The sequence below is a fragment of the Rissa tridactyla genome, chromosome 13 (genome assembly GCF_028500815.1).
Source record: "Rissa tridactyla isolate bRisTri1 chromosome 13, bRisTri1.patW.cur.20221130, whole genome shotgun sequence".
Classification (NCBI taxonomy): domain Eukaryota; kingdom Metazoa; phylum Chordata; class Aves; order Charadriiformes; family Laridae; genus Rissa; species Rissa tridactyla.
Window position 1 is genome coordinate 15,368,835 of NC_071478.1, and position 26,173 is coordinate 15,395,007.

Here is a 26,173-nt window from a genome sequence, read left to right on the forward strand (position 1 = left end):
ATTGAGTCCTCCCAGGCAAACCATTGTAACCAGTCGGACCGACATTTCCACAGCTGGGGAAGCTGGGGTGAGGGGGGTGTTCCCAGCAACATCCCCCTGAATTGCCTGGGATGGTAACAGGGTAGAGATGAGAAGGAAAAAATACATTTCCTCAGCTGAAGGAATGCCTGGAAAATGGGAAGAAATGGTTTAGGTGGGTTATTCTGTACATAAGATACCAGTGAAATAGGGCGTTCATCCTCCTTTCCTGGGCTGTGACGCTAGCTGCAAAATAATCTGCTGAAGTCCCTGATGCCTTTAATTTGACCCGGGATGATATTAAAACTCCCCCTTTCCCTAGGGAAGTGTCGGAATATTCTAAGAACGTGTCTTCTGCCTTTGAGTAATTTAAAACCTGGGCCTACTTTGGGGTGATGTACTGCTAGTAAGAACAACGTTTGAGTTCAAAGTGGTTTTAAACAGGTATAATACCACACCCACCCCCCCACCATGTCCGTGGGGCTGTTTCCTCTCCGGGGTCACCTTGTTGGGCCTGAAGGGGTGAGGTGTGCGCCATTAAACGGCCTGACAGGGCCTGGGGATGGGCAGGGACATGTGTCATCCCCCGTCCCCCGGGGCAGGGCAGGGTTGCCCTGTCAAACACCCGCAACCGCTGCCCCCGCGGCCCGCTTCCCCTCAGCCGGGCCCGCCATGGCGGAAGCCTGGGCGGCGGCCTGGGCGGGAGGGAGGGGGGGGCCAGGGGTGGCCCCCGCCTCCCTCCCGCCCAGGCTTCCGCCTCATAGCGGCGCCGCCGGGCAGCCCCCAGCTCTAGCCTAGGCGGCCGGGGGAGCCCTCGGGCACCGGCGCAGGTACGGGAGCGCCCGGCCCGGGCGGGCGGAGGCCGCGCCTCAGGGGGACCCCCCCGCCTCAGGGACACCCCCCCGCCTCAGGGACACCACCACCACCACCCCCCTCCCAAACTCAGGGAACGCCCCGGTTCAGGGACACCCGCCCACCCCCCCACCCCGATTCAGGGACCTCCTGCCTCAGGGCTCCCCACCTCAGGGACACCCCCGGCTCAAGGACACCCCCAGTTTCAGAGACACCCCGGCCTCCGGGACCCCCAGCTCCTCAGGGGCTCTGCCCCTCAGGGACTCCCCGCCTCAGGGATACCTGGTCTTGGGGACACCCTGCACCTCAGGGGACCCCCCAACTCAGGGACTTGCCGGCCTCAGGGCCCCCTGTCTCAGGGACATCCCTGGCTCATGGACCCCCGCTCACCTCAGGGACCCCCCAGGCCTCAGGGGGACTTCTTGCCTGAGGGACCCCCTGCTTCAGGGACACTTCTCCTCAGGGGAGCCCCTGCCTCAGGGCCCCCGCCTCAGAGATGCCCCAAAACTCAGGGAGCCCCAAAACTCAGGGAACACTCCAGCTCAGGGATATCCCCCCCTGCTTCAGGGACCTATTGCCTCAGGGACGCCCCCAGTTTCAGAGACACCCCGGCCTTAGGGACCCCCCAGCTCCTCAGGGACCCCCTGCGCTTCAGGGACTCTGCCCCTCAGGGGACTCACCACTTCAGGGATCCCTGGTCTTGGGGACCCCCCTCACTTGAGGGACTCCCTGCCTCTGGGACCCCCCCCCACCTCAGGGACACCCCGGGCCTCAGGGGAGCCCCTGCCTCAGGGACACCCCGAAATTCAGGGATGCCCCGGGCCTCAGGGGGCAGTGGGTTCTGCCGGGTGAGGGGGAGGACCCGGCCCCGGGTGCAGCCCAGCCAGGCCTGCAAAAAACAGAACCAAAAAAAAAAAGAAAAAAAAAAAAAAAGACTTTTAAAAGGTCATGTGGCTGCTTTTTTAGGGCCCGTTGCAGCTTCACATGGCCTGACAAGGAGCAGCGGGTCTGGAGGGTGAAATCCTGGGGGATGGAGGTTGCTGGGCCTGCAGGAGGTTTGGTTTCTCCCGGTTCCTGCTAATTTCCTGATCCTGGGTGATTAATGAATTGGCTTTGGAGCGGGTGGGCGGCAGGGCTGGGGGGAGCCCGGGCACCTTTTCCTCTCTCACAGGCGTGGGTTTGGCCCCGGTGACGCCGGAGCCTTGGAGAATACCCCGTACCGAAATAACCGGGGCGGAGAAGATCGGCTCAGTCTAACTGATGTTTCCTTTGCACCATAAATCAATTATAGATGTAGCATGTTACAGAAAACATGTTTTCTTATCTCTCTGGCTCGCTCAAAGCAGCTTTATTTAGCCAGTAACCTCACGTTGGAATAATGCCTTTGTCTTCTTTAATTGCATTCCAGTCCTGTTCACAGCCAATCGTGAGTAAAAAAAAAAAAACACTTTCCTAAAATATTTAACGTATTAAAAATTTTGCAGGTGTGTATTTGTTTAAATATGCTTTTATAGCTGTAATCTGGCCTCATTACTAAATGGAGTGCTAAATTTAGCATAAAAGCTGTCAACATGTTCCAATCAACATGTCTTAATGACTGCCAACAAATGGAAATGAGGCTTTCATGGAAAAAAGCTGAAAAGGTACAAATGCAGAACAAGATTAGATCAACTGTTTTGATAAAAGTCCGCCTGCTCGCTGCATTAGGTCACGATTTAAATCAACCCACTGTGTTTATGCTATTATTTTAATTCTTAATAGAAATATTGATTAGCTGCAGACAAGGCAGCACTGCTCCAGGGACTTGTTTGTGGTGTTTCCTTTCATTAACGTCTCCCCGTTAGCAACTACATGCGGAGATCTCCCAGCGAGCCATTTCTCAAACCAGCTAACGCGTGCCTCGTTAATTCCGTCTAATGGGAGTTCTTAATCAAGATGTCAGACGGTGCTAAATCAAGCACCTCACCGAAGTGTGATACATATAACGTCCACGTTATTGCTTTTATCAATCAGCTTTCCATTCTTGTAAAAAGATTTTCCCCTTTCATCCAGGTTTGTCTAACAAGGCTGGCTTTCATTGAAACAACATGGACTTTTCTTCTCTCCCCCCCAGCCTTTTTTTTTTAAATTTCAAGGTGTCCCAGAAGAATCATTCCTTTATTCTGGACAAGATTGATGTCAGTGGGTTTCCTGCTTACCCTTGCTAAAATATCGGCTGCTATTGGCAGACTTCCAGTTCTTTCACATTCCCCCTTCACACTTTTTAATGGTTGTAGGAATTAACATTTGTGGTTTGGAATATGAGAAATGCATTTGGAAGTGACTGGCTGACACCAGGTACAGTTGTGGCCCTGAATTTCAAATACTATTGATCGTTTACCAGTGAATAAGGAGTTTTCTCACTCTGCAGACTCAGACAGCACCATGGAGTATTTGCTTTGCTTTAGCTGTCCTGACTGGCAATTACCTTTTAGACCTGAATAAGGTTGAAGAATCTCATTCTTAGCTTAAGGAAGATGAGAAATAGCAATGACTCTGGATTTTCCAACTGTCTCATGGCTTTTCGTTTTGTTTTTTTTTTCCAGGTTTTAATTACAAGTGGAAGGCAGGTCTTTGAAATACAGGATGGCTACTCAACAGCTTTTACAGACTAGGCAAAAGAAAAAGTCCTCTAAGGTAAAAACCTTGAAATGTGATGGCACTGACAATGTTAGCTCTCAGTTTTGGACCTGGCACGTCTGTGCCTGGTGAGGTGGGAGCGCTTTCTGTTGTCTGCACTGTTCTCGCTTGGATTATTTCCAATTTAGTGAGTCCAGGAAGATACGGCGTGGGGCTCTGACACATGACGAAATAAATGTAGGCTCATGAGGTGTGCACAGAGCTTTATTAGCAGGAAGAAAAACAGTGAACTGATAGAGGAACTAAATTTAGTATACTTTCCACTGAGATTGTTCATGTTAAAGTCACACCGTGTTTAGTATTTACATTAGCTCCAATGGTAGATATGTACTGTTTACAACTCCGTGTTAAAATCACTCTGAAAACTAGGTCTGCCCCACAGTGTTGGCAGGTTCAGCCTGCTGTCAGATCTCAGAAAAGCAGTGGCAGGCAGTGAACTTTGGTACAGCAGTGAATGCCACACCAGCCCTGGCACTTGTTTGACTCCACAATTAACTCTGTAGAGCTAAACTGGCAGAAAACTATCCACTTTTTTTTTTTTTAAGGGGTGGTTGTCTGTTAAGTGCCAGAATTGGTGCAGTGGAGGGGGTGGGAGGGAGGGAAGGGAATGACCAATGCAGTCTGCTGCTGAGAAAATCATGCCAGATCTAGCAAAAACTATCCTTAAAACATTTAATCCCACCCATGTTAGACATTACTCCTTTCTGTGTAGTATGAAGACCAGAGAAATGTTAAAATTCCGTTTCTAAGTTGTCTTCTTTTTCCACCTGCTGAGAGTTGTTTCTAAATATAATCCCTGTGTTACACTAAAATGGTGCTATTTGTGGCTTTGCCCTTCTTTTTCAGGAATCAGTGCTGTTCCCCAACAAAATCACTACTGAGCAGCAGTCTGTGGTGCTGGTGAAAAGACTTCTGGCCATTTCTGTCTCCTGTATCACATACATGAGAGGGCTGTTCCCAGAGAGCTCTTATGGAACTCGCTATTTAGATGGTAACACATCCAAATTGTGCTGAATTCTTATTTCTGCTTGCTCTATTTTAGCCATAATCTGCTTTACATATTTGCTTACAGCTTCGCCTATATGTATGAGCTCAGTGTATTAGGAAGTTAGCTAACAGGCCTTCTTAAGCCTGGATGCAGACAGTGCAGATAGAGAGTGAGCACAGAAGACAGCCTAGAGCTGTTGGCAACTCCGGGCTTTTCTCTCAGTGTTTCTTTTGGTTTATAAACATTCCTTGGCATTGCCAGCCCCATGAATCAGCTCTCAGAGCCAGGAGACTGACTTAAAAAGTTTTAAAAAACTAACTCTGATTGGTGTGTTTTATTTTCCTTTGGATTTTTGAGCTTCTGAGGTTCACAATTGCAGCTTTCCTTGCGAGACTGAAATTAGATTTGTTTGGTTTATTGTGTTGGGGTTTTTTTTGTGTGAAAACTATCTCACATAACCACATGTGCTTGGGAATCAGAACAGTAAGAAAAAACTTTAAGAACCAAAGTCTTGTCATAGGATCAGAAGTATTAATGATGCTTTGATTCATCAACATCTTCATATTCATTTGAGATGTGTTAGTGAAATATCTCCATGCATTCCAGTCTGTTTCCGTGTTTCCACTTAGGCAGTTAGTTGTCCTGAAACATGGTCTCATGCACTTTGTGGACTTGGTTGAGGGCACAGGAAATCCCAAATTGGGTCTTGATCACCTAACCCTGAAAGTCATTAGTCCTTCTAATCAAGCGTCAGGTCTTTCAAGTGTCTCTTTGATTAAGAATGTTAACATCTGGCCTGCTCAGGCCTTTGAGGGCTCCTTGGTGGAATCCTAAGGTGTTATTAACTCACCTCTTCGTTTGCAGGATGGGTTTCCTCTTGCCAGTCTGAATGCCTGAAAACAGAGGTAGAAGAAACTGTGCAGAAAAGCTTGACAGAAATAGTTTATTCTGAGCACAGTTGTTTACCTCCTGTGGATATTAGTGAAGCCTGAATGCAGAAGTGAAGGTGGTGTTAGGGAATGGCAGAATAGATGGGAGCGGAGAGGAGGGAGGAGAGGATGAAAGCTGCTGGTCTTTTGAAATTAAACCATAACTCTACTACTTTTTCTGGGACAGCCCAGAGCATCTGAGGAAAGTCTTGACATTTGAAAATGCAGCAATAAGCTTGTGTCAGCCCACCTGGGACTCAGTGGAAAACCAACATTTCCGCTCAGGAAGGACCTCCAGATAACGCATTTTATCCAAAAAAAGGGAGGGTAACCAGCTTAGTTTCAGTGTTTGCCCAACCGCTGTGATAAGGATTGTAACTATGTGCTAAATCTGGTTTTGCAGACCTCTGTCTAAAAATTCTCCGAGAAGATAAAAGCTGTCTGGGATCGTTGCAGATAGTCAAGTGGTAAGTGAGTAACAGCGAAACTAAGACAAGATTGTGCTGAATAGCAAGACATCTACCCCTCGCATTCTTCTTCTTCCTGAATTTGAAAATACCGTGCCCAGTAGCGCTATCGACTATGCCAGTGTAACTCCCACTGTTGCAGCGTGTGTGCTTGGCCTGGTGCGTAAGCAAGACAGAATTAGCTGACCAGAATCATGTGAGTTCAAGGTCTGCTGAAGTGTTGACTGTAGCGAGGTCATGGTCAGGCCCCCGAGCACACACAGGCAGCGTAGGTATGGAGAAAGGGTAAAGCAAATCATGGGATTGATTCTGTTGGTGGTGGTCTTTTCTAGTTTCACTTTTGTAGGAATTCTTGTAGCTTGTTTTTTAGTATCTACAGTATTTTATCTCCCTGGATATTGTGTGTCTAAGTACCCTACAACTTTCTTTAAGATGTATTTCAGAGTTGGCATGTTCCCAACAAGCAGAGACTTTGACTTTGATGTGCTGAGGAGATAACTTGCTGCACATCCTTTGACTCAAAAGAGTAAATATCTGACCATTGCTACCTCAAATAATATTTACTACTTTGAGAAAGTCCATAGCTGTAAACTATGCATCAGATAACAAAAAATTTACAAGACTAGACATGTTAGGCCGCCTTCAGATTGCAATTCCAGCCAAGCTCTCTACGCTGCCAGTGGGAAAAGAGCCACTGGAGAGCAAGCTGGGGAGCCAAAACAGAGCACTGAGCAGAGAACCACGCAGAGACAGCCTTCAGCCTCGGATCCTTGTCTTTGTCAGGATTTAAGTGGGCTCCAGGCTGACAGAATTATATGGCCTAGAATTATAAACAATGCACAAATGCAGAAGGGAGGACAATGCCTTTTTGATGGGTGACCCGAAAAGGACTTTACAAGCACAAAATGTTGCTAGTTGTGTTGTCTTAATTCCAGAAAAAAAAATGCACTTTAAAGTGTATCTGATGAGTATGTGTTTACAGATCAGGAGATAAATATTGCTGGTTAGTATTAATGCGTTTTTCCCTGGCAGGATTCAAGGTTGTTTTGATGCGTTGGAAAAGCAGTATGTAAGTTTTTTCCACATTTTTTTAATGGAGTTTCCTATTCCTTCACAAAGTATGGACAAAGTTATCGTTCCATTCCTGCTTTATAGATTTGTAGTGATCTTGCGTGCACACAACACATGTTCACAGCTGTGGGATAGGGGGGAAGACCCTGCCCTGAGTATATACACGTGAGACTTGGGATTTTATTCCTGGAGCCCAACTACAGGCCACTTTTGCTCTCTAAACTTGCCTGTACATAGTGTGTGAACTAATTTGCAGCTTGAAAGGGATTTCACTTAGTTCTGTGTTCTACATTTGCGTTCTCTAATGTCTGCATAGAGGCACGGCCAGTCAGAACTCAGAACCTGATCTCCATGCCTGTTTTCCTGACACAAGTTAGTTTGTGCTTCTGCTTTCCTTCATCGCCTTTCCCCTAGCCTTTTCCCTTCTTCCCATCTTCTCTGAGCCTCCTAGCCTTTCTCTTGGGTTCAGAATTTATGACTTTATTTTGGAAAGTAATTCATCATGTAACGTATATATATAACTGGTTCCAGGGCAAAATCAGCTAGTAAGTAATCATATTCCTTGCTGATTCTCACACAAAAACTGCTCTGCACAGGAAAAAGCCCCAACTGTTGTCATCCCTGTCAGCACTGTTCATCAAACCAACCCTCATCTAGATCAGATGAAGTGGTGGTGGCACAGATGAAGTGGCACTGATGATCAGATGGGCTTATACATCAGTACAACTGTCAGTGTGCATAAGATAATTCAAAATGTTGTGAACTCAGTTTATTGCTTGCTGACAGTTCTAGGAGGTGTTTAGTTCTCTGCTATTTATGGCAGATATAAATTAATTGTTATTTGACAAGGATTGAAGAAAAACCGGAGACATTTAATGCGTGTTCTACGATTGTTTTCAAGAGTAGTCCCATGTACGTTTTCTTGCTGCAGCGTAAAATAAATACCTTTGGGGAGTTTCGTAGCAGAGAGCAAATATTAGTCTTCAGTAGCTCTGAGTGCTCTTGTGAAAGAGTTTTAAGTCGGCATAGCCTTTGGGGATTTGTTTAGGAAGAGTCTCAAGAGGGATGCCTGAGCGTGCAGTTGTTTGCTTGGGAAACTGCAAGTAAAGCCAGGCAAACTGGCCACTAGGTGTTGCTGATGCTGTGCTATGAAGAATCTGCATAAAGGCTTTTAATTCAAGGTTTGTTGAGTGTATCTATTCCTTCACTGTATGTGGGCAGTTACGTTTTAATAGCTCTTTCTTTTCCTTGTCCACTAAGGTTAGATTTTGATTTTGTGTTTTGTTTTGTTTTCCCCCTCTTAGTTACATGTTGCTGTCCTCGCAGTAAGTAAACGAATATAAGGCATTTTTGTTCCCTCACCCTGCTTGAAAGAGATATGCAGTCAAAGTGGTGTCAACCCGTTTGTGCCTTTTTTTTAAGGGGAAGCCAAAATGTGTGTGGTTTTTAATACAGTGGTGACCTTTCTTAAACACGGTAAATATGAGCTTCCTAGGCTGTGTGGGAATATTTTGCTCATATGTCAGACTTCTGACTCTGAGGCCTTACATGCATCCTTAAACTCCTACAAGCTTCATATCATTGCCTCCTTTAAACTCTTGCCTCCAGCCTTGGAAGCTGCTGCATCTTCTCCATTTCCCCCTGCAGAAGAGTCCTCCTTATTCATGTGGTACTGGAGAAACCACACACTAGCGGTTGTATACCAAGTCTTTTGCCCTGGTCCTTTGTAAAGCCCCAAGAGCTATGCTATGCATCTCTTCTGTGCATAATCTGAGTAGTTAAATCTCAGGCATCAATAGTTGGCTGTGAGGGTTGGGATGGGAATTAACCTCATTCCTCCACAATTACACAGCTGATTGTCTTCTACCTGTCTTTGAAGTGGTAAGTATTGACTGCTGATAGAGGGAGGCTGTTTCTCAGCCATTCCTTTCTCTGATCCCACGCTAAAGATAGTACAATCTCTGCTGTAAAATGAAAATATCATTGTTTAGTCACTTTTCACTGGTTCAAGTTATCCAAGAGGAGAATGCCCTCACTGTGCTTTCTTATAACAGATTTACACCAATCCCAAGGAACCGGAGGTAAGAAAGAGTCTTAATTAATCTTTGAGGCAACTGGAGGCATGGGTGAGTAGATTTGTATTCAGAGTGGACTTGTGGGCTTAAATTCTACCCTGACATAGCTGCTTGGTGACCCGGTTTCTCTTCTTCTGCCGTCGCTCAAGAATGACAGCTCAGTGAGCTGGATTGTGATCAAACGCTCCTACCAGGGGCTCGGCTGTGGGCCCGTCTCGGGCTCAGGCAGGGGTGTTAACTGGCAACTAATGGGCATGGTGGCAATTTTGTTTTTCGTTCCCGAAGAAATGGGAAACTCAAAATAATTCTTTTCCAAACCATCTTTTTAATGGCAGTGTTGAAAAGAGAGCTGTTTTTTTCACGCAGAGAGGCGTAGGACAGAAGTCGTGAATCCCTTCAGACCTGGGATGTGTGTGTCGCGTAGTGCCTGCACTTGTCCTGTTCAGTGTTCTCTGTTGTGTTTCTGTTTTGTCTACGTTTAGCCAGTGGAGACAGACTGGGTAGTGTGATATATAAGCGAGGTGCAGCACCCACGCTGTGTCCGCAGAGCAGATGCAGAGAAGGGCTGCAGACTCTTTGCTCACCTGATTACAGTTCTGCAGCGTCACTGGGGAGGGAGCAAGAGTTTAGTCCGTACCAAGGCCGGGATTTGTAAGGAAGGCTCAGAGTTAAGAGCTCAGCTCAGCTCCTACTAAACGACCTCATTGCCTCTGGAAAAGTGAATTATAGGCATGGAATCGGACTACAATAGATCATTTCTCTTGTGGTGAAGTAGTCTGTTCTTCCTAATTATTTTATTCTCTAAAATCATAGCAATTCCTTTCTTTTTAAATGGAAAATCATCTAGTTTTTTTATCTCCTTCGGAAAACTCTGAGACCAGTGAAACGCAGAAACTTTTGCCCATGAAGTATTGTTTGTATTTCCTAGTAGAAGGAGTCCTTCGGGCCCTTGTCTCCATGCAGAACTCTGTGCCAGACTTCCCTGTGGTACTGCATCACCTGGGAAGCCTCACATTTTTCCTTTTAGTAAGGGAGGAGGTACGTAGGTTGTCGTGTTGGGCTGGCCCCAGTGCCTCAGTAGAGATTTAGGCTGGGGAGTCAGGCCCACAGAGGAAGTGGAAGGAGGAAGCAGGAAGTTTGTCTTTTTTTTGTGATTCTTTAAGTGCTAGGTAAGCGGGGGTTGTTATGAAAATTTGCCAAAGCCTGTGCAAGCAATAATAGAGTTAAAGCTGTCATCGTGTCATTAAATTAATGCTGTGCTCTGGCATAAAGTTGTGAAAGGGCACTGCTAAGTTCAGCAAAAGTCTTTACGCTTGTTATTGAGAGAGACCCGTTTCTTCTTTTCCCCTCTCTTGTTAAATCTCTAGACAGTGACTGAACTGTATCAATTCAAATTCAAGTACAAAAAGGAGGTGCCCCAGATGGACATCATCAGGTAATGGTTTGGTTTTATTACGCTGTGAAAACTGTGTTCTTGAAGCACTAAGAAGAAACTGCGCTTTATGATTAGAGCATGTCTTGAGTCGCTAAGCAGCTGTAAATATCATCAAGAGATGAGGATATTCACCCTACAGGATATGAACTGCCGAGCTGATGAGTAGAAATGCTGTTACGTAGCACAGCGAGGCGCTTAAAGTGCACCAGAACTGAATTAAGGACCATTTATAGAAATGGTGCCTAACCAGGGCAGCAATGCAGAAAGCGCCACCGTTGTTGAGCTTGCTACTGTCTCAACTAATAATGAGTGTTCTTCCACTTTCACAGGACAGCCTCGTGCTTTCAAATGAAGCTTTTTCAGGTCTGATCCCTTTCACCATGATCCTGCACACAGGATTTTTTTTTCCTTTGGGCATTTGCATACGTGTTTTCTGCTTGAGCAGTCTTGCGTGGGTGACTGGACAGAACTTTCGCTTATGATGCCTGAGTTGATGTTACAAAATGTTTGGCAGGAAGCAGAAGCTTTTTGCATCTTTTTGGTGCTCTCTGTCTGTCAGATATTTTAAAGCTGTGTTTAGTAGGCCATAATCCTGTGTAGTTTAAAATAAATATGATCAAAGGCCGTTGGCTATAACCAAAGCAAAGAAAAATAATTAACCCGACTTCAATTTGCTTCTGCAGTTGCCATTGATGAAAGATGGATCTTTGGGCCTTGGAACCTGCCTGTACAGCAAGAAAGCTCTGCTTTCTCATATGCTCCTCAGGAAACCCCTCCGCAATGCTCCTATAGTGTGCCATTTGCTGCTCTTTCTCTAAACACATCCAAATAACTTGTAGTATGTGGCAAAATTATTTTCTATGGGGAAAATTTGAACTCTGTTTGAGCCTAGAGTGTCATGTTGACTGTATGCTCTGTTTCTGCTTTGAAGCTGATGTCAGTTGTCCTCACTACACTGAGGGAGAGAGAGGAGACCTTTGGGATCTGAAAGATAGTGGATAGCTCTTGAGTACTTTGATTTTTTTTAATCAGCCTTACTCAGATCAGTCATTAGTTCCTATAAATAACAACAGTCCCCAAGTGGAACTCAGCATCCCTCAGTGTCCATCGTAGTGGCCAAGAAGAGATTAAGTAATCTTGCTGTTGTGTTTATATCTGCTCCGTCGAAATCTCATTACTGTGCGATCATTAGTGGTCTGAGGCTTCAAAGCCAGTGGCATTGGATTCCTGGGCTCTGTTCTCTTTCCTCAGTGACTGACGCTGCTATCGCAGGATCGTGTGTGTACCTGCAGCCGTTAGTAAACTGATGTTCTGGCATTGATCAGAGTATTGTGTCATCTTTGCTGTCAGCTCCTTCAGCTGATAAAACTGCTTTTCTTCACCTGCGAGGTTTATTGTCATGTGCAAACTCTGAGTTAATCCTTCCGTGAGAGGTGTTTTGTGTGTCGGCGTCATCATATCTGTGTGGTAAAGGGAAACTTTCTCCTAAATGGTCTCTGCTTTATTTTAGATGAATTTTGGTGGAATTCCTTGCAACGGACCCAGTCCTTCGGAGAGGTTCGGTTCCTCAGCTTTTACCTTTTGACACATTCCTGCATCAAATACACAATGTTATTTCCATATTGAACCAGTACTTGACCTGTTAATTCCTATGGAAGTCTCATCTCTTTTTTTGCTTATACTCTTCCCCTTACCATTTCTATCTCACTAATCCCAAGACTTGCAAAGGTGATGTGTAGGAGGAAGCCTGCCTTCTCTTCACTGCACCTTAGGCATTGCCAGCATTTGTCCTCTCGCTTGATGGACAGTTCTGAACGTACGGGATTTAATCTAATCGCACTGTTGGCAGATTGGAGCCTACCAAACCATGCCCTGGGAATTCAAGCTGTTCAACAGCCACTCGGTTTTCATGATGAGCCAAGAAGCTTCAGCTGGAAGGGGAAATCACTCTTAATGAAGCTGTTCCTTCCAGTGGTTTAGTCAGTCAGATTCAGCCCTGGGATTCTCTCCGCTCCCTTAGGTTACTTACTGCTTTTGAAGCAATTTGGGATAATTGTGTTAGAGACGATCCAGCCTGTATATAGTATCATCCACCTGCCAGTGGGCTTCCAAAGACATAATTTTGTACTGGAGGAGCGATGTTTTTTTAAGGCCCCTTCTCATTGAAAGCTAGGGAAGTTTAGGTTCCTTAGTCACATAGTGATTCATCTAGTCCATCTTCAACCGTCTGAAGTTAGCTGGCTGATCTAAGCTGCTCATTTCATCTACCTCTGTAGTCAAGAGAAACAAACTCCTCCAGAGGGCGATTCATTCCACTTCTGTTAGACGTTTCTCTCAGTCTAGACTGCTTGCTTATCTGGCCAGCTGACATTTGGGTGGGTGAAGGAGGTGAGAGGAATGCCCCTTAGTCACTTTTGAAAAATGTGCTCCTGAGCTGGTTTTTCTTACATGGAATTGCAGTGAGAACATGCAATTCACTTCTCTTCAAACTGCAAAATGGACTTGAAAATAGCCCCTGTGATGAATCGGCTTTATATGGGATTCTCACCTCATTCCTCTCATTCCTGAAATTGCTTAGGTGAAAGGCACTTGTTTTATGGTCCTTTGATCCAATTTAATCATGTTTAAACAAGTGAGTCATGACATTTGTATAATGGGGTCCATTGCTCCAGCTACAAAGTCTGTTCAAATGTAAATGCCGTGCCTCTTAGTTTAGAGCTGTTGTTTTGGTGATGCCACCCCATCCCTGGAGTCTGTTTCACTTCCCTGTTTATCTGGAAATTACATAAAGGCATTGAAGCTTTGTTGCTGGTGGTTTCAGACAAGTCAGTGGGTGCACTGTATTTGTAATTAGATCGTGAATATTCATGACTGAGGAAAACAAATCTGTTATTCTTCTTCCGATTGTAGCAACCAAATGAACTTTGTGAATGGGGCGTGCAGCGAGGAGGACATTAAACAGGCCAGCAGGCTCCTGATCCGTAAACTCTACCTGTTAATGCAAAACCTCGGGCCGCTTCCTAACGACATTACCCTGACCATGAAACTCCTCTACTACAATGATGGTAGGTGGAGAACACTGCGTCCTGTGGGGAAAAATCCCCTTTCCATCAGTTTCTATGCTAATCATGAGCCCTGGTAAAGTAAGTAAAGCATAGAAAGGTGAAATGGTATAAGCTGTTAACTGACAACAGTGAGAAATGGTGTAAAGCACAGTAAAGCCTTCTGACACACAGGGGTGGCAGGTGCTTTTTAGGAAAGGGTTGAACATCCATGTAAGAAGTACAGCCATGCAGTGCGAAAGGACACGTCCTTCCCATTCACGGTTTTTGTGTTTGTTTTTTTTAAGGAAAAGGCATCCTGCGTTTATCAGGTTCTGCTCCAGAAAGTTGAGCACATTAATGGTATCTCAGCATCCTAAAGTCATTATTTCTTTGAGGTCCCTGATAACATTTGCTCAGCTCATTTTTTCCTTTGCATTCTCTCCCTTCCTCTTGGAAAAAAAACCCCAGAATATTTTTAGTAGTTGATGTTGATGGTATACACTTGTTCTTTAAAAATCAGATTAAGGAGAGATGGAACTTGATTTCTCTGACATCAGTGCTTTCTTGTAGTAACTCCCAACGATTACCAGCCCCCAGGCTTTAAGGAAGATGGCAGCCCTGGTGACCTGTTTTTTGATGGCGAACCTGTCAACCTGAGAGTAGGGTCAGTCTCCACTGGGTTCCACCTCATGAAAGTGAGAGTGACAACCGAAAAGAAAAGAATGGGGACAGTTGAAAGCAACCTGATCCAGAAGAATGGACCTACTGAGATCTCCCATCAAGGGTTAGACTGTGATGAAGAGGAAGAGGAGGGGAGCACAAAGGTATAGAAACAGCTCTATTTGGTTCTTGCTGGAGGAATGGCGTTTATCTAGCAAAACTCTCCATCGAAAGCATTTTCTCAGAATCCTAGTTTATTGAAGGTTTTAGCTTGTGTAGGGCAGCAGCGCTCCGGCAGATTGAACACTGAGGCTGGAATTCTATAGATATAAAGGGAATTTCACTCCAGCATATCCACTGACGTAGCGACTCTAGTATGTTCTCCCAGAAGAGGGCAGTGATTGTACAGAGAGACACAGCACATGCGTGTGCACACACACACAACACATGTGCGCGTAGACACACGCACACTCATACACGGACATGCACAAAATGGAGAAAATTGCAAAGAGTTTTGCATTTCCACTTGGTGTTTCTCGGGATTAAGCCATGTTCCACTGTGTAGTTAAGTGGGATTCTTTCCACTTACCTCTAGCCATTTAAAAGTTGTGTGCTGTGTCTGATTTCTCTAGGCCGCTCTCCGCACTTAGTAGAGGAGGAGGCATCTTTAGCAGGTAATTCAGATAATTTCCTTAGACGCCAAGGCAGGCTGGAATGAATGGTCCTCTGGTGGTGCCTCTCCAAAATGACAGAAGGGGCAGAAGTCTGACTGGTAGCTCAGACTTGACAATTTAACTTTAGGTGGTCGGTGTCAGGGAATACACTCCAACGTAATTAACTCCTGAAGACAGGAAGCTATTTAGGTCAGAATTCTGTCTTTTCTTGGAAGATTACTCTCTTGAAAGACCTGTAGGCTCAGGAGGAGGAAGGCCTGGACACTGAGGAGCTGTGAAAATCTCATCCCTATTAGTGCTGGGTCTATGTATGTACCACCTGGGCATATTTTTTAGGTTATACTATTAAGACAAAGCATCATTTGCTTTCCAGAATCATCCTCTACCTGTCAGAGCAGATTCAAGTGAACATGGAGAGAACAAAAGTGAGACCCATCCAGGCTGGAAAACGGAAGCATCTTCTTTTTACCTTCAAGATACAGGTAAATGACCAGTTTCAAAATTGAAGGAGCTTGTGCTAGCTTAGCTTTAGGTTTCGCTCACTGCGAAATGGGTGAAGAGAGTTTGCCAGGCTATTTGAATTCCGTCACATCAGATTGAACTATAATAAAGAGCTTGTTGTATATGCTTGTTTTGTTAACAAAAACATTCAATTTTTTATCAATTTCTTTCCACCTCTTTATCTCAGCGTTTTTTTTTTCAGATACAGAGGAAATGCGCAGTTCATCAATACTGAGCTACGTTATCTACATTTTCACCAAAGCTCTTTTCCTTTAGCTGTTACAGTTTGATTTTGCTAATGACTTCCATATATGAAAACATACATGAAAATACAGGAAAAAAAGCCTGTTCTCGCACTTCAGTCAACCTGGCATCTGATATGCCATGCTGTATTTGACCTTTGAGGCTCTCAGATATAGCCTGTGGAACAATACCATCTAGTGACAAAATGGTAAATAGCATTCCTGAGATCCCCAGGCAGTGGAATAGAGAGGCCTGTCTGCCTGTGAAGTCACCTTTTCAGGTCTTTCTCCTGCAGATTCTCCGATGAGTAATAAGGGGTGAACTCATACTGCCACTTTTTCCGCTGTGGGAAAAGGATCTTAGCAGGATCTTAACCGGTTGCCTGTTTTCACGAAACCGTGCTGCTTTGGGACCCCTCATCAAATTTTATTGAAACTGTCTAATGAGCTCTATAGTTATTAGTCAGCTCCCCTCCTTCCCCCCCCACCCCCCCTCCACTCGAATAGAGCATATGCAGGCATAAGCTGTGTTTTTTTAGGAAGCCAGGTTAAAATTGAGTTTAAGTATAATTGATAGGAGCTGCTGCAAGTAGATGTGTTGCATGTTCAGATGACACTTTATTCTGAAATCTGTGTTTCCAGGAATAAACTGCTGGTGTTGGCACTGCCAAAGGTTACACACTTTCAGATCAGACATGGGATTTTGCTACAGCGGTTTAGTCAGGCTTCTGGATTATTTTTTTTTTTTTCAATTAAATTTAGAGTTTTAATTTCAGAGCTAATTTTGATACGATGTTTGGATTGTAGGTGGAGAGATGACGACAGGGATAAAGGAGACGGGCAGGATGCCTTGCTCAAGGGCATCTCAGAAGGTGAGCAAATTTTAGTGGCTCTAAGATATGCCAGGCAAGGTGGAATTCATTGCCACAGAACATTATGTCATCTAGGATGGCACAAGATTTAACTAACGTTAGTAGATTTATGGTATGGTATCGAACTGTGTAGAGGCTACAAAGTCGTAGGGTGTAGAGATATAAGCATGAAAGAAGAAACTTTCCATGGTCAGCTTATTTCATACATCCAATACAAGAATCGTGTCCCGTTCTCTGGATTTGGCACTTGTGAATTACACAAGCAGACTAAACGTATCGGTGTCCCAACCAGGCTGGTTTGCCTGTGTGTGGTTTTGGATTAAGATTCTGAAATCACCACCCTGTGTTTGGTTTGAAGGATGTGTTTGTCTGTTGCCTAACATGGTCTTCACCTCTCCTTTCTTGCTTCCAGACTATCTTCACATGTGAGTCACAGGTACTTACTGGATCCTATCCCTTTTTGGCTACCTCTCTAGGATAGGAAGAATTATCCCCTGGAGGTGCTGATCTCTTTTGCAGTGGTTGTTGGGGCAACCCAAAGAACTAGGGTAGACCAGACATGTAATTTTAGATAAATAAAGTTATGTGAAATTAATTCCATCCTGAAGGCTGCCCAGGCCAAACCCTGAGTCAGAAGCAGAACTCGAATTCATGGCCTTGTGCAGAGGTTTTTTCAGTGACAGGGCAGATCTCTGAATAGCACCAGACTTGCCACTTGATCCTCCTCCCATTCAAATTAGTTGAAAATCGTGTGAACTTGGATGTTCAGAAATTGAATCTTTACAGGATAAGTTAATGAGTAGGAAATTGCTACTAAAATTTTCCCCGCCTCTGTTGAAAAGAATCCCGGGGTGTCTAACCCAGACAGCAACTGGAGACTTCAACTTAACGTGTCATTCAAAAGGCATCTGTGAAGTATTTGCCTTGACTCTGGATCTCAGAAATGAACTTCTGTGCATAGGCTGGTATTTTTCAAACTTTAACCACATTTTTTTTTGTGTCACATCCTCCAGTTTCCTTCTGATCATTGTTTATTCTGTCGTCTGTGTGAAAACAGGAGGCTTTTTTGTTTGTAACTCGTGGTTGTCCTACTGATTCACGCTCTGACATTCTTTCGGGTCTGTCACGACTGTAAGCAGAGCACCAGACACCTCTCTCTTGCAGCATGTGAATTTCATTAGAATACGGTAGCAATAGTGCGAGTGTCTGAAGGTGGTGGAAACAGCATTAGTTGCTGAAAAATGGAAGAGTCACTTTATCCATTGAATGCTTCCAAAGACTTAAAAAAACATAATCTCAAGCCTTCTGCCTGGTAGATGCTGCATGGCAGAGGGTTTTTTTAATGTATTCTTTGATACTATTTTTTAAACCACCATAGCTTAGAAGCTGGCTAATATTTCAGTCACTTTAGGGAAAAACAAAGTCAGGTCACTAGTTAAACAGTGCAGATCATCATTGTAAAGCCAGCGCTAATAAAAATTTGACACTATTTTCCATATGAGAGGGACTTTCCCTTCTTTTCTGAGGGAAGTGGTTAAGACAAATGACCATTGTGTATTCCACTTGAATCAGGAAGCCAAACTGATGAGTGAAGTTTGTCTTAAAAAATGAGGACAAGCTTGGGTGGATGGGAAGTCTGAGTTAGGTATTATCTAACAGGGTCAAGTGTAGGTAAGATGGGCAGGAGCAGTCCTGCTGGGGTGGGAATGAGAACACCTTGTTGCTATCCAGACTACAGTACAGTCAAGCAATAGCATTTGCCCACTGTCAGGTATATTTGGAGAAGCTCTCTGCTTTAAGGAGCTGTAAGGCCTCCAAAGTGACTTAGTTTTTTTCCTGGATTTTGGAGTTTAATCAGCTTGTTGTGGGAGGGGCCCTGCGGAACAGCCTAGCCTGGGCCATGGAGGTCTGATTTTTTTGGGCAGCCGTGAGCCCTTAAACTTGCAGTGCTAGTGCGTGGCTTTGAGTGTTAGGTTTCCACCAGAAGAAGATGCCCCTGAACGAACTGACAGAATGATCGCTCACCTGCTGGCACGACCGTAAGGGAGCAGGCAAAACTGGACGGCGAGGAATGGGCAAAGAGGGTCCTGGAGGGAGACCTGCCCTTCTGGTGGCAGCGCAGTGTTGGCTGTTCAGCTGTCCATGGTGCAGCACCTCAGGGACTTGGGTTTAAAGGTGCTCTTTGTACAGTTAAACATTCAGGCCAACATTTTCAGAACTAGCACAAACAATTTGGAGGGTCCCAGAATTTGATATCTGTACAAGGATTTGATATTCAAGAAGTGCTGAGTTCAAAAATGTGGTACCCGCAGTCACAAGTTGCCTTTGGAAATGTGGACGAGCCCATTCCTGTTCTTCATCTCAAGCGAACTGCTTTATTCTTTCCGGTTCCTTGGTTATCAAAAATAAAAACTGTGCTGTTGGAACTGAATTTATTGGTCATTATCTTCCTGACCTATAGCTCTTCAGGAAAACCAGGAATGAAAGTATTAAAGGCTTATTTTTATCTAATCGACATGGAAGAGGCAAAGGATGCAGATCTGCCAGAAGAGAAGCAGCTATTCCTGTCCAGTTAGAAAACTGTAACTGGCCTTTGGTAACGGCCACGGAGAGTCTCGACAGAGGCCTTTTCAGATGGGAGAAAAATTTACATGTACTCAACTGGCTTGTTATCTGCAATCTCATGATTGATGATACTTAGGATCAAATGAGAGATTGCCCTTTCCCAGCAAAGCATCTCTGTACTTAATCATCCAGAGTTAGACACCAGCATGTAAATTAGCCTACCTCTGCTGACTTCGGGAGAGTTTTTCTGATTGCATCAGCCAAGGATTTGGCCCAGCGTGCTATCTTTGTGTCTTGCTACTTTCCACTGGCACTCCAGGAGTTGTGAAGAGTGGGGTAAAATAGGGAATTGCTGGCCGTTGGTTTAGCTTATAGAAATCTGCTGATGACAGCGGGGTCCTGCACTGAACTTAAGATAACTTCTTGAACTCTTCAGTGTACTCCTTTATCCTTTTGTGAGTCCTTTAATGTCCTTGTCCTGCAAATTGAATTTGGTGAGCTTTGTCTTCATGTAAGCAAACGTTGCAGTGGAATGAATTTGGAATGAAACAGAACTAGAAGATGAGTAAAATCTGACCATGTGGACGCCTCTGCAGGCTTTTATCTCCCATCAGGAAGCTGTGGGCTGAAGTTCTGGGGTGGTCCTTAGAGCACAGGCTCACTGCACAGCGAAGCAGCCGTGCAGAGAGCCCTGAATCGCCCCTGACCGAGCCTGCACCGGAGCTGGGAATGGTGTGGCCGTATCAGCACAGCACAAGTCAGTTCTGCCTCCCAAGTGTCTGGCTTCATTAGCTAGCGCCAGACACTGCTTATGCTGCTAGACTGGCCATGCTTGTGCTACTAGGCCGCTGTGGGACACGAGGAAGCTGTTGACGCTTGGCCTTGTGTGGACATAATCAGTTTGGATCAATGGTAGCTCAGGGGTCCCTGCACTGGGACTCGCTGCCTGCTGTAGGCATACTCCTGCCATGCGGATTAGCTCTCTTAACTGGAGCTGTCTGGAAATTAGGTGTCTAGGGAGAGCTTCATACCTAAATGTTGTAAATCAGTGCTGTTCCAGACCTCAGAGGACAGCCTGTCTAGCCTCCAGCTGCTGCTCCCATGCAGAAGACTTGGCTACCTGGCCCCGTCCTGGTTCTCCAAGGGACTAGGTCAGTGATGGAAGCCGGTGTGAACACAGTCTTTCAGGAATGACACATTGTGAGTAATATCTGCAGTGTTTGACAGTGATCAGTGTCCTCTTGGTGCCCAGGGCCATGGTCATCCTGATTCGTGTGCCTCTGCTGAGCTTCCGTGTTGTACACAGCTTCTGTCTGAAAGTGAAGGTCAGCGCAAGTGGATTCAATCGCAGAATAACAGCTTGGAGACCAAGACCGTTGTTGTCTGATTTTTCCCAGGCAAAACACTTTTTAAATTGCCATGACAGAAAGCAGTTGAAGGGTGAAGCCTGCCATTTGCAGAGCTATAGGAAAGCATTTTTCTGTGGCAATGTCATTATCTTGAACTTTTGCAGAAAAGAAAAAAAAAAAAAAAAAAGAAAGGTTTATCTCTAACTGTCTATCAAGAGAGCTGTATCTGATGAGAAGTTCCCAGAACATTTTCTCCTCCAAACCAGCTGAGGCTACACAGACCCAAACAATGAAGAGAGAAAGATTCAGAGATGAGCTTGCCTCTCTCCTTCCTGTGAGCTCAGGCCATTCTGGGAGGAGTGAGACAGGGAGGTCAGGAAATTCCTGGCTTCTCTCAATTCACGTCAGATCCTTAGCTGTATCTTGGGGCCATTCATCCCTTGCATGAGTTATCCCTGTCTAGTGTGTAGGAAACAGTTTCCGAGTGATCTCTTCATTCAGAGGTGAGCCACATCACCCCGCAGATCCGGGGAGATTTAACCCTTGCGCCCTCAGATATCCTGACAGCTACCCTAGGGACGTTTGCGGGAAGATGTGGAGCTTCTGCGCTGGCTGCGTTTACGTGCGTTCATAACGTACATGCTAGCAACCAGACCCTCTAGAGAAAGCTGCATAAATTAAGGTTGGACAGATCTAACATCCCATGAGGGACTAAGCTGGGTAGCAGCCTAGTAGGCAGAAAGAGTGTCCATTGCTTCTTGCCTCCTCAGTTACAACGCTGTGATCTTCCAGGAGGAAGGCTTCCAGTTTCGGGAGGCGATTTGGATTGTGATCCTGCAGTCAGAATGGCCAGCACAGCAGCCTACAGGGTGACTGAGGGCCCTGGAAGAGGTTATAAGGAGAAGGACCGATAAATTTTTTTTTCATCGGGTATTTTTGAAGAATTTTTTTTTTTTTTACACTCTGGAAAAATCTATTCATTATTCCTTCAAACGCTACAAGGGATGCGAGGTACAGAATAGGCCTGTGAGTCTTCCAGTTTGCAAAAAAGAAATTGCGTTAAATGTCAGAGACTTTAACAGTGAGCTATGGAAAAGGAAGAGGACTAGTGGTAGTCAGTGATGTGTTGGCATAGCTTCCTGGGGAGAAAAATGTGGCAAGTTTCCACAGAAGCACCACAGTGAGTGTCTTTCATTCTTCCACCTGCGTAAATTGGCTTTCATGCTAACCAACATGATTCTCCTCCTCTCATACAGATGAAATCAGGACTAATTCCACTGATGTCAGTACGATCGCTTTACTGGAAACTGATATGAGACCAGTGCTGAGCCCTGTGGTGAGCGTTTAACCGCTGTCCTGCCTTCTCAGAATCACTGAGGTCAGAGGGACAATTGGAATTCGTCATGTCCAGCCTACACCTGCTTAAAGCAGGGTGAAGTGGAGCAGGTTTCTCAAGAACTTGTCCGGTCAGGTGTTGAATATCTCCAAAGATGGAGACTCTACAACCTCTCTGGACAACTTGTGCCAGTATTTGATGTCCCTCACAGTAAAAAAAGGTTGTCCTTATGTTAAAATGGAATTTCCTGTATTTCAGTTTGTGTCCATTTCCTCTTGTCCTTTCACTGCACACCATGACGTACCTTGTGAACCTGGATTTTCGCTATGCTTGGGGAGCATGGAGCAGCCAACTGTCAGTGAGTGGTTGGGAATTATGGCCTTCAACTTGAGAGAAATGGCTTTTCACCAGGGATGCCTCCTGTCTTAGGAGATCAATTTAAAGAGTGACTGGCTTGATTTTTGAAAGTGGCAGATGTTTGCTCTGCTATCGAGTCAATGGTAGCTGCAGCTGAAATCACAGGATACATCAGGCACTGGCTCTCTCTGATTAAAGTTTCCTGGTGATGATAGATGTCCCCAGACACCTGAGGATCATCGTGCCTTCTTTCAGCAGTTGAGTCTTGTATCTCAGTCCTTATTCTTCTGGCTCGCTTGATGGAATTGGACTTCTTTTGACATTAATGTGCTTCTGAATGTGTTGGGATAGTTACAAGGTACCGAACTAAACGCTCTGTGTCCCTGACAAAGGGAACTCTTCCGAGGGCAAAAATTTGCCAAGTGCCAAACCTCAGCATGGGGCAGGCCAGGGACAAAGAGGGACACAGTCGAATGCTCTTGTGCAATTTTAGCTTTTCTGCATAGGATGCCTTGGGAAGCAAAACACATGTCAGAAGAGCTGTAAATTTGCTTCGATTTATGCTGGGAATTTTTGGCCGGAATACGTGGGGACACTGGGGATTGAAAATTGCAGAGCACAAAACTAGGTCCTGATTTTGTCTATCTAAGAATAGCAGAGTATCTGTGGTCTGCTCGTTCTGTTTCATCCACCAGTCTGCCTTGGGAAGGCTTTAATCTAAGTCTAATCTATTTTTAGCCTGATATCTTCTCCAGACAATGTGCAGCTGTCCTGTTAGTTTTATGCCAGAAATTAGTAACACTTGTATGATTCACAAGTTAGCTGTATTTTTACAGCAAAATTCTGCGGCAGCACATAACTTTTTTTACACGTAGTGCAGTGTTGTAAAACAGGAGATTCAGACTCACCGTGTGTTCATGGTATGACCTAGACCCAGACCTACACCTCGGACTCAGAGTCAGGAGGTCACGGGTCTGTTCCCGTCTTTGCTACTTGACCTGGACTTGTCCAACTGTCCTGTTGTCACCATGGTCCCTTTGCAGGGCATGCGTGCAAGCGTCTGGGCCTTGTGCTATATGCTTTTATAGCACCTGGCTCATCAGTGAGCCAAGGGCCTGTAGTGGTTGTGTAAGACAAAAAACCCAACACTCATACAGCGCAAGCTCTCCCATCAGTCATTCTAAGTCAGGCATCCCAGTACATGGGAAAAATTAGAATTAATCAACTTCTAGAGGCTTTGATTGTATGTTTAGTCAATGGGAGGGATTTCCTGCTTTTCACCACACCATTTAAGAGGTTTACTTTTTGGTTACAGTCAAATAAACATACGTAGGATCAGACTTAATCCCATTTAGGCCAACATTTCTGGGGAAGAAGCTTGAGTGTTTGGTTAAGGATGGGACCTGGAAGTTGGACTTGGGGTCTGTTCCTGGCTCTGAGCTCCTACGTGAACGTGTAGCTGAGCAGGGGCAGGACAGGACATGCTGGCTTCGGTGAAATACCTCACACAGTTGACATCTTATTCATTCAATAGCTGAATAGTGCTTGTCCAGAGCACTTGATGGCTTGCACAGACGTTTTTACCTTTCTCATCTCAGGTTCCTGCTAGGTGGTCATGCTGCCTGGGGTAAAGGGGAGGAAAACCGCCAGAGTTGCAGTGGAATCTGCGTGAGCAGCTGCTTGTTGTGGCTGTTTTTCCTGCCTCAAAAGTAGGCATGCCGAACAGTTAGGAGGGAATAGCAAAGGAGTAAAAACTTTACGGAATAGTTGCCTGTGCTGCAGAAGGTCCGTTCCTCAACAGAGGAAATAAAAGCACCAACTCTAGCTGATGCTCTCGTTATGCGGTTTAGGCTAAAATAGAAGTAGAGCTGCCTCATTCAGGTAACTGGGGCCGGGAGAGTGGGGATCACGGCTTTGCTTTATTGTGTGGCCAGCAGGACAGGGTACAAACCCTGCAGCTGTGTTAGCACTGGAGAGATTTTGGAAGCAGTGTTTCCCCCCTCTGGGCCTTTTACTTCAAAAAAGGAAGCAGACAGGTTAAAACGATGCCAGGGAAAGGAAAGTAAATAACTGCCTAAAATGCCAGTTTGAGCAGCTGGATATCAGGTCAGGAGCTGTAACAGAGAGATCCACTCATCACTCTTTCCTCAAGCAAACACGCCTTGGGCAGCGTTGGAAGTTTGTCAGCCTGAGTGTGCAGGATGAAGGAGAACCTGCCCGTCCCACTTTGGCAGATTCTTGTTTTCTCTGTTTTTATGGAAAGGAAATTGTACTTTCTGCGTTAAGCAATATTGTGTTGCTCATAATGAAGAGGAGGGAAGAGGGGAGGAAAAACAATTTGAAACATGATAGAGAGGCGAAGTGAGGTGGTTTCAAATTATTTTGCTGTTAATTCACAATCAGAGTTATTTCACACATTAGAAAGACCATTGCTATGTAGAGATTACCGAAGCCTCATACCAAGGTCAGAGAGAAAGCAAGCCTTGATGACGTGAGTGGGGAATTCTATAATGACAACATCTTGTAATCTGGAGACCTTGTGCTTGTCTCCAGGATGCATTCTGGAATAGCTCTTTATTAACTCCTTCTGTTTATCCTGCTTCAGTGACGGGATTCCTCATGTTTTACAATGAAACCGGAGTAAAGGACTCCTGTTTTGGAGCAGGAACTCGGTTGGCACTCTTTTCCATCTTCATTCACCTTATTTTCCTCCAAATGAACTTTCTTTTGGAGGCCAAGTTGAAGTGGTGAGCTGTGGTGTGTCCCTTCAGCTGAGTTCCAGTGAGAGCAAGAGAGATTACATTGCCAGACTGTGTGCTTTGTCCCTTCTGGGTGGGCAACAACACACGTTACTCTCCGCAGCTCCAGATGATTATTGTAAAAATGCAAATACGTTATGTGATAACAAGAATAAGTGAGCTTGTCACTTGGCACAGCCAACGCTTCAACTGTTGTTCTGGCTGTCCGTCTCTCTGTGGTCTGTCTGAATTGCCTGTACCATTGACCCATTTATATTCTAACATACATTTATCCATGGTTTTTAACCGTTTGGGTTTTAGGCCCCTCAAAAGAGGGAGGTTTGCGTCTTTCTAGAGGGAAGTTAAGCCTCTTGGAAAAAACGCTTGCTTTGCTAAGTTATTTTTCGCAGACTCACAGGTAGTCTTGGAAGTCTGAGATCGACCACCTTGTGTTGAATTTCCCTGATGTATGAATAGAGGTATTGTATGTCTCCTCCTGAAAGGCTGTTTCCAGTGACCACAAATTTGACATGTGCCCACCTTCTTTTGCATACTTTTATGATTATCTGAGGTTGGTGAAAAAGGCTGTGCCCTGTAAGCTATTATATTTCTCAAAGGTCTCCTTGCTGGCGATGGGGAGATGGGTTCTGTTCCTTGTGTCACCAGTCCCATCCTCTGTCCCTGAAGCTGAACCTGTTGCTTTCACAAATCTTACAGTCCCAATTCCACCCAGTGTTCTAATTTTGATTCCTTTTCTGGAGAACAGGATCACACTGAACAAACCCGAGAGGATCCAAGAAAACACATTGTAGTTTTGGAAGTTGTATTCCTTGACTCATCTAGCAGGAGCCTGCACCGTGAGAATGATCACTGTTTCTGATGGTTCTTACAGATAAGCTGCCTGAACCTTGCGTTTAGCCAGGAAGAGGTAACAGGACCCAAGAAGAAAAGGAAGGTCAGTGAACCAGAGAAGCTGCTTCTGGAAGGCAGGAAATGATGTTCATTCTGACACACAATACATTTTGGAAGGTGTGAGTTTGCATTGTCATCTGACTAGTAAAGTCTTCTAATATTTAACTCTTCCACATACCGCATGTACTTCTGCATGTTTATTTGTCTAGCGCAAACTTTGGATTGTGAAGAGACAGCAAGTGCCATAATTGTCATGACAATGTCGACCAACAGCACTTGTTTGATATTCTAAAGCTGAGCATTTATGATTCCATGTGAATGGTGTCTGTGTGCTTCTTTCTCTCCGTCTCTCTCACGCCCCTCCACACCCACTCCCCGGCTGAATTTCCTCCTCTGTGGCGGGACTGTT

The 26,173-nt window shown here is 45.1% G+C and overlaps 1 protein-coding gene across 1 annotated transcript; it reads left to right on the top strand.

Annotated features, from left to right (window-relative positions):
* The first annotated feature begins 18 nt into the window (after positions 1 to 18).
* On the top strand, positions 19 to 26,173 carry HORMAD2 (HORMA domain containing 2). The gene is made up of 15 exons (XM_054219880.1): positions 19 to 193; positions 3,456 to 3,546; positions 4,396 to 4,540; positions 5,870 to 5,933; positions 6,966 to 7,002; positions 8,309 to 8,329; positions 9,059 to 9,085; positions 10,447 to 10,514; positions 10,844 to 10,877; positions 12,025 to 12,071; positions 13,425 to 13,579; positions 14,129 to 14,382; positions 15,266 to 15,374; positions 16,443 to 16,507; positions 25,745 to 26,173. Exons 2-15 carry the CDS (start codon positions 3,496 to 3,498, stop codon positions 25,847 to 25,849), a joined length of 1,182 nt encoding a protein of 393 aa, XP_054075855.1. The 5' UTR covers positions 19 to 193; positions 3,456 to 3,495; the 3' UTR covers positions 25,850 to 26,173.

What these genes read in the sequence shown, in the direction of transcription:
- HORMAD2 (XM_054219880.1), top strand. Translation starts at nt 3,496, where the DNA reads ATGGCTACTCAACAGCTTTTACAGACTAGGCAAAAGAAAAAGTCCTCT. An exon ending in TGGAACTCGCTATTTAGATG is followed by an intron (nt 4,541 to 5,869) that starts GTAACACATCCA and finishes CTGGTTTTGCAG; the next exon opens with ACCTCTGTCTAAAAATTCTC. An exon ending in TACATGTTGCTGTCCTCGCA is followed by an intron (nt 8,330 to 9,058) that starts GTAAGTAAACGA and finishes TTCTTATAACAG; the next exon opens with ATTTACACCAATCCCAAGGA.